General features: G+C 34.8%; 1 protein-coding gene across 1 annotated transcript in view; it reads right to left on the bottom strand.

Moving 5' to 3' along the window:
- The window catches only part of LOC123662687 (AT-rich interactive domain-containing protein 2), a 40425-nt gene extending 32111 nt beyond the window's left edge, over positions 1-8314 (bottom strand). The window contains exons 1-7 of the mRNA XM_045597490.1: positions 8114-8314; positions 7944-8034; positions 7342-7451; positions 6653-6774; positions 5345-5554; positions 2235-2479; positions 1763-1944 (exon numbers count right to left, since the gene is read on the bottom strand). Coding sequence (XP_045453446.1) covers positions 1763-1944; positions 2235-2479; positions 5345-5554; positions 6653-6774; positions 7342-7451; positions 7944-8034; positions 8114-8208 — 1055 coding nt within the window. The 5' untranslated portion in view covers positions 8209-8314. The remainder of the gene's footprint in view (positions 1-1762; positions 1945-2234; positions 2480-5344; positions 5555-6652; positions 6775-7341; positions 7452-7943; positions 8035-8113) is intronic.
- Between the last annotated feature and the right edge of the window lie 5201 nt (positions 8315-13515).

Genomic DNA, 13515 nt, shown 5'->3' on the forward strand with positions numbered 1-13515 from the left:
ATAGTATTATGTCTTACGATCTGTTACTACAGATAAAAAAATGATAACAAAATTGTAACTTCAAGTTTCCGACTACGCAAAGTAAAGGCGGATTTATATTTGACTGACGTATCGTGTCGTGTCGTGTCATGACGTGATGGCTAGCGTTTAGATTATGTCACGCATTAGGACAATATTTTGAATCAATACAGCCGCAGCTCTGGAAAAGGTTGGGTTGTCTGGAAGAAATGGCTAAATGGCTATAATACCTCAACCTTACAGAAGATCACTGCTGAACAATACTGCTCTGAAATAATGTTATATTCCTGTGGAAAGTAAGATAACCAGAACTCCTGGTGAAGGTCAGTAGTTAGGCCTACAACACGCTTGCGATGCTTCTGGTGTTGCAGGCGTCTATAGGTTACGGTCACCGCTTACCAACCGGTGGGCCGTTTGCATATTTACCAACCTAGTCGTATAAAAATGCCTATTGTTATATACAATGTTGTATTATACTATTATATTGCCATAAGTCCGCCCATTGTACTTCACAGTCTGTAAATGTTTTTTAAATGTGTTTATTGTTTAAAAGGTAGTTGTGGTGTACAATAAAGTACAAATAAATAAATAAAAGGTCACACGTTTGAAATGTTCTTTTATGAGTCATCAGATTCTGATTCACATTTTGAAGGAGATATTAAATTTTTACTGCTGGCAACTCTTTTAAAAAAAAGAAAGAAAGAGAAGGAGATTTTGGATCGTTTGTATTTAATACCTACAGACATCGATACTTTTGTTTCGATACTTTTATGAGTACGATACTTTTTTTTCGATACCACTCATGAGTACAGTATCGATACTTTGTATTCGATCCTCGTATTGTTGTGTGTACTGTGTGGCTACGGTACTAAAGAATATAGCCCCTCTCTTCCCCTCTCTTCCCGTGGGTGTCGTAAGAGGCGACTAAGGGATAACACAGTTCCGCTACCACCTTAGAACTTAAAAAGACGACCGGTGGCGGGATAACCATCTAACTGCTGGCTTTAAAATACACAGGCCGAAGACGGGCAGCAGCGTCTTCGGTGCGACAAAGCCAGCCCTGCGGTCACCAACCCGCCTGCCCAGCGTGGTGACTATGGGCAAAACACATGAGTTCACGCATTTTTGGCGCAAGCTTGTGGAGTCCTATGTCCAGCAGTGGACTGTATAGGCTGTAATGATGATTGTTGTGTGTATATAAATAATATATGTATGTATTCGTGTCCCTACTGACGCGTCATAACACAGCACTATCGCGCGCAAATTTAATCTGACGTGTCATGATGCAAACCGCTTATCTGACGCGAATCGGGATCGGTTCTGATGCGACACATCAGAAGCCATCACGACATTTCACAACACATCAATGTAAGCGTTGTCATACAAAATGTATGATACCGGTTCTGTTCTGATGCGAACCGACACGACACATCAGTCAAATATAAATCCACCTTAAACGTCTCCTTTCTGGGTTTTTTTTTAACTTAGTGACGCTGTCTTTCATGCAAGATATTACTAATTTTGTACTATGACGCAGTTTATATATTATTTTCAAAAGAGTAACTGTAGAGATTCTTGCCGATTCCTCTCTGCAGAATCTACATTCTGAATCGGTGGTAAATGGTAGGTTTTTGATTTTGATTTTCCTCTAATAAGGGAAATTTTTAAACTTTGACCAGGCTGCAAAATATTTCTTAAAATCAAGTAGAGAAGTCAAGTTGGAATATATGTCCAAAAAACTAACCGAATAAGAGTGGTGTTTCTCGCTAGATATTGTATATTTTCTTCATGAAAAGAAAGTGATCGCACTATAGATGCAATCTGCAATACTCTCTGTGTGTAAACACAACTTGCACCGCCGGGCAATTCCGGTGCAAATAATTGGTCTTCTTCAGATGGTTCTGTTACCCAATCTTCATGAATATCCTGAAAATTAATATCAAGATTATAAACGCAAAAACTTATGAGGAAACAAATGTGTAAGTCCATTATAGAGTTGGCAGACAGAAGGAAAACTTTTTTGAAAATAGAAGACAAGAATTATACTGGTTATCTCCAATCTTAAAATATCTACATGATTGGAACTTCTGGCGATGCAAATGCATCGAGCATTTTTATAATAATTTTTTAAAATAAATCTTACACGTCAAGACACAAGTATTTCCTTATATTTTAATTAGTACCCCATTTTTATTAAACTAGCTACAATAACTTACATCCTCTATAATCTTTTCCAAGCTCTCTTCTTCTTCACCGCCCTGCATCAGACAGTCAGTCAAAGTATTATGAGCAGCGAGAGCCTGAACCATCAGCTCAGGCTGTTCCAACCCTGGCTGCATGAACTTGGTCTCATCAGCTAACTCTTTAGCACCACCACCTCCAGCTCTTAATTGCCAGAACTCATGAGGGTATCGACCACGAGCCTCATAATATGATCTACCGATTGTATCTCGGAGACTCGCTGAAAACAAATTATTTGTGTAATTCTTGTATTCATAATAATCAGTCCATTAATTTATGTATATTCCAATAATTTTATGTATATTCACAAGAATATCGAGTGTTTTGATATAAATACTAATAACCGAAGTATAAATGCGAGAAGGAATAACAAAATTATAATTCCGACTGCTCAAAGTAAACATCTCTTTTTTGAGTTATGATATTCGCGTGTAATAATAAAATTCCTCAAACGATATTGAAATTGTCTGAGAATACATTTAAAGTAAAGCTTAGTATTCGGTGTAGGATCACATAGATTATAAAGATGTGGATTTAGTGACGCTGTATTTCATGCATGGTATTACCAAATTTTGTATAAAACAAGTTTATACTTTTTTTTTTGAAAACAAATCCCTTATGGGACGATGCGGAGGGGAGGGGATGCGGGGGAGTAAAATTTTTATGTATAGTTTATGTATGTTTACTACACAGTGTCTAATGTATAGTCTATGTGATGACTGTTATTATTATTATTTATGGATCATTGTGAATAAAATAAAAATGTTAAGATAATTTTATAATGTATTTTTTGATTTTTTTTTCCATAAAAAAATCATAATAAAAAAATGTATTCCCGAATAATTGTTTTCATTTTACTTTGACTAGAACTTTAACTTAATATTTATGTTATTTTTTCCATAGAAAAAATCATAATAAAAAAATGTATTCCCGAATAATTGTTTTCATTTTACTTTGACTAGAACTTTAATTTAATATTTATGTAATAAGAAACTTCGTTCCTATTTTATGTCCCACGACACACACTTTTTTTTAAAAGATACGTACTCTAACTGCCTCCGCAGTTTCTTGCCATTCTTCCCTGCAGAATCTGCATTCCGAACCGGTGGAAGCTTCACTTTTAAAAATAATTAAAATTTTAATTTGTAAAATGACGATTCGAAGGTGCTATTGAAGCCTTCGGTGCTTTTGAAGCTTATTTGAATAAAGATATTTTTGATTTTGATTTTGATTAGACGCTAGGATTTAGTGTTCATTGAATATGGAATTAAATAAAGGTTGGATAACACTAGGTACATTAAACCTAAAATTGTAATGTACTCAATGTATATATATTCCGTTTTTTTGGAATAGTCTTATTTGGTAAACAAACCGCTGTCAATCGTAATTCAAATTTTTTACGCATTTATCACTCACTTTTACAACACATTCGCTTAAGGACATTTGTAAAACTCCATTTACTATTTATTTCACTAAAAACAAATATCAATTTATCATTTTAAACATATAAAAACTACTAAAATACGAATTCCGAGAGTACAAATAACTAATATGTTCGAATATGACATTTCAATATCTTTTTTTAATAGGCAAATAGAGATGTGGTCAGAATATTTTTAGAGGTGAATGAGTATAAGTGAATGAACAGCATGAGCGATAAAATAGGCCATGTTCTTTAACTATATTTTAAATTTTCACGAATTATAACTTGTTAAATAATATTACCGTAAAGCGATTTGTTATTAATTTGTATTTTGTTATTAATTGTTTTTTTTTTTTGTTTTTTTTTTATGTTGAGCGCAAAAAATGCTTACAAAATATTGCAAATGTCAATCATTTATGGTAAAGTGTTCATTGTAAAGGTTTTATTTTATATTATGAATATTTCTGATATCAATTTCATCCTAAACATTTTTAACGCTATCCCATATAATATTAAATTATACCACATAGCAACGGCATAAACGTTTACTGTAGTTCCCAGGAAAAAAATTTGAGACTTTAGGATGAGACTTAGGATTACCCAATGAGAGCTTCGTGGAGTACAATGTTATTAGTCGCCGGCGCCAGGTTTTTTATCCATAGTAAATACAAATAATGTGACAATAATATTAATAGGGTCGACTTTTTTTTAGACACAGGCGGCCCGGCCCTATTTTGTTGTAAATTTTATTTTTGGCGTCTTATTTACCGACCATTTCACATAAACGAAATATAAATTTTTATTCATAGTAAATACAAATAAAGTGACAATAATATTAATAGGGTCGACTTTTTTTTTAGACACAGGCGGCCCGGCCCTATTTTGTTGTAAATTTTATTTTGGGCGTCTTTTTTACCGACCATTTCACATAAACGAAATATAAATTTTTATTCATAGTAAATACAAATAATGTGACAATAATATTAATAGGGTGGACTTTTTTATTAGACACAGGCGGCCCGGCCCTATTTTGTTGTAAATTTTATTTCGGGCGTCTTTTTTACCGACCATTTCACATAAACGAAATATAAATTTGTTGCCTTTTATGCTCGATGCTCGATTAATATATATATATTTTTTTTTTTTTCGTAATTCTGTAACCTCTACTAATTCTTAGCAAAAATATTCAATATATTATTAGGTTTTGAAATAATTTTAGCGATATGTTAGCGTTAATATTTGAACATAAAATGAATTTTATATTCGTCTATGGCTTATTAATATTGTTCATTCATTTGCTCTATGTGTCACTTTACTATACTTACAATATTACTCTATTGTCTGTGGTCGGAAGTACGCCATATTTGTTTACTATTTAGAACTATTCCAAAAAAATAGAATATAGATATGGAATTTTTTTAATTGATTGTTGTTTTTGCTACCTTAACTGTGTTTTCGCTATTTATTTATTTATTCTTGAGAATGCAGATATTATTGTTTTAACCTTCGTTAAGTGTATACCTTATGGCAAAATATGTATTTTTATTACCATTTAATTTCATTATCAAATTTATTGAAAAAAAAAATGTTAAAAATGTGGTTATCCATTTAAATTTTATAGTTAAGCTTATTATGAATTAAAAAAATGTTTCCAATACTCACAATGATTGTATACACCAGCATGGGCAAGTAAAAAGTCCAATATGTGAGTAGTTGTGCTCAAAGGCAAACGATTCGAATGATCGGCGGCAAGTACTGTGCAGACATTCACTGCAAAATCTTGTTCATTCGGCATCGGTGATAAAAGCGATAGAGTAAGTCGTTCCGAAGGGCCAGCCACACGATTTCCTGTACGTAAAGGTTCACCGGATGCTAGAATTAAAGTATTATTCATATGACCATGCAAAAAAAACATACAAACCTTCACCAATGACAACAAATGACATTTTAATATCCATAACCAAAGCTATCTTAAGCTAAGGGATAATCTGAAATAATTAAATATCTGTAACCATAACCAAAAGCTATACAATATTATTCAAATATCCATTCATCCAATATCTGAAATTTCATATCGGTAACATTCCTTATCCAAACAACAGAGCTAAACATTACAAATAAATAAGCACAGCCAACAGCCACAGTAGGATTTTTTTCTGTGTTTGGGATCCGGGAACACACAATACACAAGCACAAACTCCCTGACTGCGACAAACATCTGCATGGCCTATACAAATGCTTAACATGAGTGGGAATCAATCCCATGATGGCTAATGCAACAGCCGACATTTTAAACTTAAGTTTTATGATTTTACAACATTTCTAAAATGTAACTCTTTATATTGAAAAGATATAAAAGTTGTGAATATTTTGGACTTGTTTGATAATATTGACATGATTCTTTGTTTGTGGTATCACTCTCTGCTCACCACACTCATTCCATATTCTAGTAAGATTTTTTTTGACAGAGTGGAGATCACTTTGTGCACAGTGTGTTCCAAACAACAGGCCACAACCAGAAATCTGTTTGTATGTGTTTCTACACAGTAGTCTTTTTTCTCTATATCCGTGCTGATGAAGTATAGCTCTACAATCTTATAAATTCATTCTTATATTTCAATTAACTTTATTTAAATTTACTTTATTTATCAATTAGGCCTCCAACACGATAGACACATTTGATTTTAATCACTCTTTTACTATAGAAACAAATATTTATTGGTACACATCATGCCACGACACATATTAACTGAAGAGAAAACCTCAACTTTGATATTCCCACCACGGAATCTTAATTACACAAATTAATCCACACCTCACACTCAAAGGCCCTCACTAGAAATTACTCCTATTTTAAGTGGCTTCAGAAACACACATAATACACAAACACACAAGTACATATGCCCAAACCATGGTAAATATTTTTTGGAATCTATATATATAAAAAAAATTGAAACAGGCACAATTTACCTGAAATATATGTACCACCTCCAAATGAAATCCTTGGCATCCCTCCACCTCTAGTTCTCCTAGGATCTTCATCAAGGTCATTGTCATCATCCCTTCCAGGTGGACCCTTAGCTCTTTCATATCTATAATAATACAATGAAGTTTAGTAAATATATAATACCTAGAATACCACTGATCTCTTCTGAATTGGCATTTCAATTTAAAATATTGCAGTTTCCAATTAAATTAGCCTTTAGTTTTACAATTAACAAAGCGCAAGGGCAAACTTTAAAATATTGTGGCATCAACCTCAAAGAATCCTCCGTCTCTCACGGTCAGCTATATATAGCTTTCTCGAGAGTAGGAAATATATATATATATATATATATATATATATATATATATATATATATGTGTGTGTGTATATATATATATATATATATATATATTTCTTTTATACTTTCGTCATAGTTTATTTTTTTATTTCAACTACCACGTAATCTCAAACGCACACAACACAAACTTAATGTGCAAGAATCAAACCTACAACCACTAGCACAACTACTGTGGCCATTGAGGTGTGGCCTAGCATAACTACTGTGGCCTATCAATGTTTTCATAGTAATCATCTGTAATATTTATAGTAAGTGCCTAACAAGAAACTAAATTATTTTTAAATTAATTTTAATAATAGGTAATAATAATCGTACTTCTCCAAATATGTCCCATATATTCTTCTCAATAATGTAGATCCGTTAACACAAGGATGGGGCAATCTTAATTGTCGTAGAAATGATTCCCATGTATCATTTTGGTTTACCTAAAAAAATATTATCATGGATAATTACAGACATAAAAGTAAAAAATTATAAATCACTGTAAAAAATATTGGGTGAAAAAACAATCAGCTGAAAAATAAATTTTGGTTACAAGTTTTTAAGAATTAATTTAAGATTTTTTCTATTAAGAAGTATTAGTACTAAAAAATAGTATTAACAAATTTTTTACATTCTGATATACGCAAAATAATAATAAATGTAATACTTAACTTTATAAGATTTTTGTGCACTTTTTTTGGACTTTTATATTGTATTTTATTTTTAGTGCAGATCAAAATAACTATAGTTACTGACCAAAGTATTTTGTAGTGCATTTGAGAGTACTGGTTTGCAATATAAAGTGAAATAATAGCACTTACTTACTAACATCACCACACTTCACAACACAACTTTGTTTATTTTGTACAAAATAGTTGTAGGTTCAATAATGAGTGCTATAATTTGATTTTTATTTCATAAAAAAATATACATACCTTACTCAAACCACCTCGCTGTTGAACTAATGAATATAAAAGATATAAATCTATATCGATGCCGTTAACAACTGGTATTTTGTATGGTATGCTGCAACCAAACATTTATTAATAAAAGTGATGACCACAAACATTTAACACGAGTTTAAAAAATAGTACACTATATTTACTTTTTGCTCTCATTAAACTGTTTTAATTCCTTCAAAAATACTTCTTTATCCCTTAAATAATCTCTTGATTTTGTATTTATTTGAGATTTTGCCATTTTTACTAAACTAAAAACGGCGTTATAAGTACACCAGTAGACTTAAATGAAAGGCACTAATATTTACAATATATCCACACTACTTTTAAATAAACGTAAATATAAGAAACATATTAGGAATAGAAGTTGTTATTCAAAAATTAATAATATGTAATTAGAAAAATGCCGATAGTCAGAATTTAGGCTTTTTTTCAACAAATTTGACAGTGACACTTAAAATGCCAAACGATAGTCGCCGACGCGATTAGTGTTGCTATAAAAAGATAGAGATAAGAGAGCATTATATTTTTACAAACAACGTTTGATTAAAATGTTTAGCTATTAGCATATCTCTTCAAAAAAAAAAAAGATCTACATGGGCTTATATAAATCATTACTACGATTGAATTTTTATTTCTTTAACAGTCGTATTATACGAGTCGTATTATAAGTGATCAAAAACATGTACACACAAAGCGAATGCAGCTTTCTTTCCTATGAAATCTCATAAACCTCATAAAGACATGAACAAATACTGACCAAATTTATTATTTATTTATTTCATACATACAAGTTTACAAGCTTTGCTCCAGACACAAGTAAGTCGATCAAAATAAAAAATAAAAAACGCAAAACACAGGTATGACAAATGAAGAAAATAATGATAAATGTAGAATTAGAATATACATTCTTATCAAAATACAATAATTAAAATTTACAACGTCAATAAAAATATACTCAGTGGATAATATTAAAAGAAATAAATATCAATAATTTGGTTAAGAAATTCATATGTAGAAGTTATAATACTATAACAATGTCAAAATACAAAATCTAGTTAAAATTCAGAATTCTGTTTACAAAAATACATTATTTTTATAGTAAGTATCAGTATATTAAATGTCAAAACAAACAAAAAACGTCAAAATTTGATAAATAAAATATTACCTAATGTCAAGATTAAATTATAGTTTTTTTTTTCGCTTGCGTTGGCTTTGGTTAACACACGTGTTAGAGAGACTATTGGTGTTTTCATTACTTTTTCATATTGTTTTTAGTATAAATAGTTAAGTTTTTGGTTTTAGTGGTTTTACTAACACATCTAGTTTCGGTAAGTATTTGTATTTTAGTACTAATATAGGGATTTAACTTTTTTTTAAGCTTTAATTTTTTGTTTGTTCTTTTTCATTAGAAAATGGATTTAGATAGACCTCCTGATCCCCCGGATCCTGGCGATTCTGTTTACCGAGGTTCAGCTGAACCTCAGTTAAATAATAAAAAGCGTCCAGCTGAGAACAGTAATATGGATAACCTCAAAAAAAACATTGTTCACCCGTCCACTGCAACCCCCTCAATTCAGCTCACATACATCCATCCCTCCTTTTCCGAAGGCCCCAAATCTTACTCAGATGATGACAAGGGTCCTTTTATAGTACACGTTTCACGGGAAGTTGCTGATCCTGCTGCCGGAACATCTATTCGAGCATTAAAGTTCGGTCAATTTTTGCATACGCACAAAATTGCCTCAATTATGAACGATGGTGTAAAAAATGTAGGCCGCAATAGAATTTCAGTGGAATTCATTTCTCCAAAAGCCGCTAATGATTTTCTCAAAAACCCTGTCCTAGTAATGTGCAAATACAAAGCCACCATACCCACTTACAATGTTTCAAGAATGGGATTAGTGAAAGGCATTCCCGTGGACTGGTCTATGGACGAACTTGTGTCATCTCTGGAACTACCCCCTGGCTGCGGTCAAGTTGTCAAAGCAAGACGGCTCAACCGCAAATCAAATACCGAAGGTAACATAACATGGGTTCCGACCCAATCTGTGGTCTTAACTTTCAGGGGGCAATTGCTTCCTGAACGAGTATACTCATACCACTCTTCCCTCCCAGTCCAAACCTACAACCTTCCTACCATTCAATGCCTCAACTGTTGTCGTTATGGTCATGTAAAGTCACAGTGTAGGTCTAACCCTAGGTGCTTCAAATGCTCCCAAGCGCATACAGGTAAGTCGTGTGAAGTTACTAGAGAGAATGCAACTTGCTTGCATTGCTCTGGCAAGCACTTTTCGACCGAAAAGGATTGTCCAGAATATTCCCGCCAAGTCAACATTAAAGTCCGCATGTCCCAGGATAACATTTCCTACTTCGAAGCCTCCTCCCAGATTCCATCGTCTCGCCCTTCCTACTCAGAAATGGCGAGAGCACTGCTCGCCCCTCCTATATATTCCCCATCCAATCCTCCAAAAACTCCTTCTTCTCCTATTCTTTCACACCGTAAGACTGTTGTCCGTACTCCTTGTCCCAAAGGCCTGTTAGGCAAAGGATATGACAAGCAAGCCCACCAAGCTATCATTAGCAACTGTCCCTCCCCCCTTCCTAATGGCTGCGCTCTTCCCACGAAATCCTTTCCTGATAAAAAATCTGTTCTTCTAAGCCTTATTAGCCTAGTCCTCAACTTCCTCTCCACATGTAATGATCCTTCTATACCGTCCAACGCTGCCCAACCTCTTACCCAACTTTTACAGACCATTGAAAATGGCTCCAACCAAGTTCCTCCAATGGAACTGTAAAAGTATCCATCATAGAAAACAAGAAATCCTGTCTCTAGTTAACCTGCATAATCCTGTCATTATTGCCATCTCTGAGTCATGGTTGATCCCTGGGTCCCGTTTTCGGTTACCAGGCTTCTCCTGCTTAAGGGATGACAGAAGTGACGGGTATGCTGGTAGTGCCATCCTTATCCAGCACACTATTCCCTTTTCCCAAATTCCTTTACCCTCAAGCACCCCACACATAAATGCTGTGGCTGTCAGAGCCCTCAATATCTCTTTGTTGTCTCTGTATATCCCTAACCCTAATCCTTCTCTTATTCCGGAGATCCATTCCATCATTTCCTCTCTTCCTAGCCCAATCCTCGTTATGGGGGATTTTAATGCTCACCATGTGGCATGGGGGTGTTATATCTGTGACGGCTTCGCCCTCCGGCTGGTGGACATGGTTGATGATGTGGATCTCTGCATCCTCAACGATGGCTCGCCGACTCGTAGGGTTTACCCGAATCAGAACCCTCAATCCGCCGTTGACCTGTCCCTATCATCACCTTCCCTCGCCTCACAATTATCCTGGAGCGTCCTTCCATCCACCTTTGGCAGCAATCACTTCCCTATCCTCTTAACATTAAACCAAAGCCCCAGTCCTTACATAGTTCCTAACCCCATCTTAAAGTTCAGATTGAATGATGTTAATTGGTCAGCATATTCTGCCTCTGTCGATGACATTATTGAATCCCTCCCTCGTTGTCTAGATGACAGAAATATAGTTTTTTGCTATGATCTTTTCCTTAAAGGCCTCTTAACTGCTGCAGACCTTCACTTTCCTAAAAAGCACCTAAACTCAAAAACTCGTTTGCCTTCCACCCCCTGGTGGGATGAGGAATGCAAACGAACCTATGAACAAAGATTGCAGGCTGAGAAAGCATACTCACTGAACATGACTCAGAATAATTTTAATTGTTTTCAAAAAATAAATGCTAAAATGAAACGATTGGTATCAAAAAAGAAAAAAGAAAGCTGGTTAAACTTCTGTGAATCCCTAAGCCCCCGTTCTCCTTCTTCTATAGTTTGGTCTAACTTAAAAAAATTCCGCCGATGCCTTGACTCCCATAACATCCCGTCCAATAACCCCAGTGTATGGCTTAATGATTTTGCTGACAAACTTGCCCCTCCATTTGTCCCAGGAGTGGACAGTTTTCTGACTTCGTCGCCAGCATCCACTTTTGATGACATGGATGCCCCCTTCTCTTTCTCAGAGCTCCAATGTGCTCTAAGTGGCCTAAAAGACTCAACTCCTGGGGAAGATGGCGTACCCTATTCCTTCATTGTAAACCTTAGTGATAAAGCAAAAAAATACCTTTTAAAAATAATAAATACTTTCTTCCTGGAAGGAATCGTTCCGCAACCATGGAAGTCTCAAATAGTTATCCCTATTTTGAAACCAGGAAAGAACCCTTTAAATTTAAACTCTTACCGGCCCATTGCTTTATCACCCACTTTAGCCAAAATTACTGAACATCTTTTAAAAAATCGGTTGGAATGGATAGTGGAAAGCAGGAAAATTATATCTCCTTCCCAGTTTGGCTTTCGGAAGGGATTCAGTACCGTTGATAGTTTAAGCATACTCACGACGGACATTCGAATAGCTCTAGCCAAGGGAGAATACCTTGCAGCCATCTTTTTGGATGTTGCTGCTGCATATGACAATGTCCTTCTTCCAGTGCTCAGGCAGAAAATGCAACAGCTGAGTATTCCGTCAAGAATGGTACATTTCATATGTAGTATGCTGTCCTGCAGATCTATATCTGTGAGACATCATCTCCTTACCCTTCCCACTAGACTTGTCTGGAAGGGCCTCCCTCAAGGTTCAGTCCTCAGTCCCTTGCTGTACAGCATTTATACCCATGACCTCGAATTGTCCGTCAATAGTTTCTGTAACATATTGCAGTATGCCGATGATATTGTTTTATATGAAAAGTCTAGTTCCGCGCAAAATTTGTCATTTCGCTTAAACTCTGCTTTGCACTATCTAGGTCAGTGGCTGTCTGATAATGGTTTATCGTTATCGATATCCAAAAGTCAGGCAATCATGTTTACTAGAAAACGTACAGTCCCCGTCTTTGATTTGATATATGAGGGTCAGCGCATCAATCTTGTGGACAAGGCTAAATTTCTTGGAATCATTCTCGATAACAAACTGAACGGATTTTCCCATGTAGAGTATATCTCAAAAAAATGCGAAAAATCTATCAATGCCCTAAGAGCTGTGTCCGGTATATGGTGGGGTGCCCATCCCTATTCATTAAAATTAATCTATAATGCCATCATCCGTAGCCACATTGATTATGGTCTTTTTGTATTAGATCCCCTATGCAAATCCACTGCTGAAAAGCTAAATAAAATCCAGTATAAATGCCTACGTATTATACTAGGTGCAATGAAATCTTCGCCTACTAATGCTCTACAGGTTGAGTGCGTTGACCCTCCCTTACAAATTAGAAGACAGTTCCTTTGTGACCGCTTTGTCATCAAGTCATTACAGCTCTCTACACATCCCCTTTGGCCTAAATTAGACCAATTATCCCAAGTCTGTAATCCAAATAGACCCTCTTCCTACCTATTAAACAGCTTTATTAAATATTCCAAACTTCCTCACCCCCTTATCAGGTTTCCTGTTAATCCACTTTATTTTATCCCTTTTAAAGCCCTTACACATAAAGTCCCTGTTTTCACAGATCTAGGATTAGTAAAAGATGCTCCTGATACCA

Source organism: Melitaea cinxia, chromosome 19 (genome assembly GCF_905220565.1).
Source record: "Melitaea cinxia chromosome 19, ilMelCinx1.1, whole genome shotgun sequence".
Taxonomy (NCBI): Eukaryota; Metazoa; Arthropoda; class Insecta; order Lepidoptera; family Nymphalidae; genus Melitaea; species Melitaea cinxia.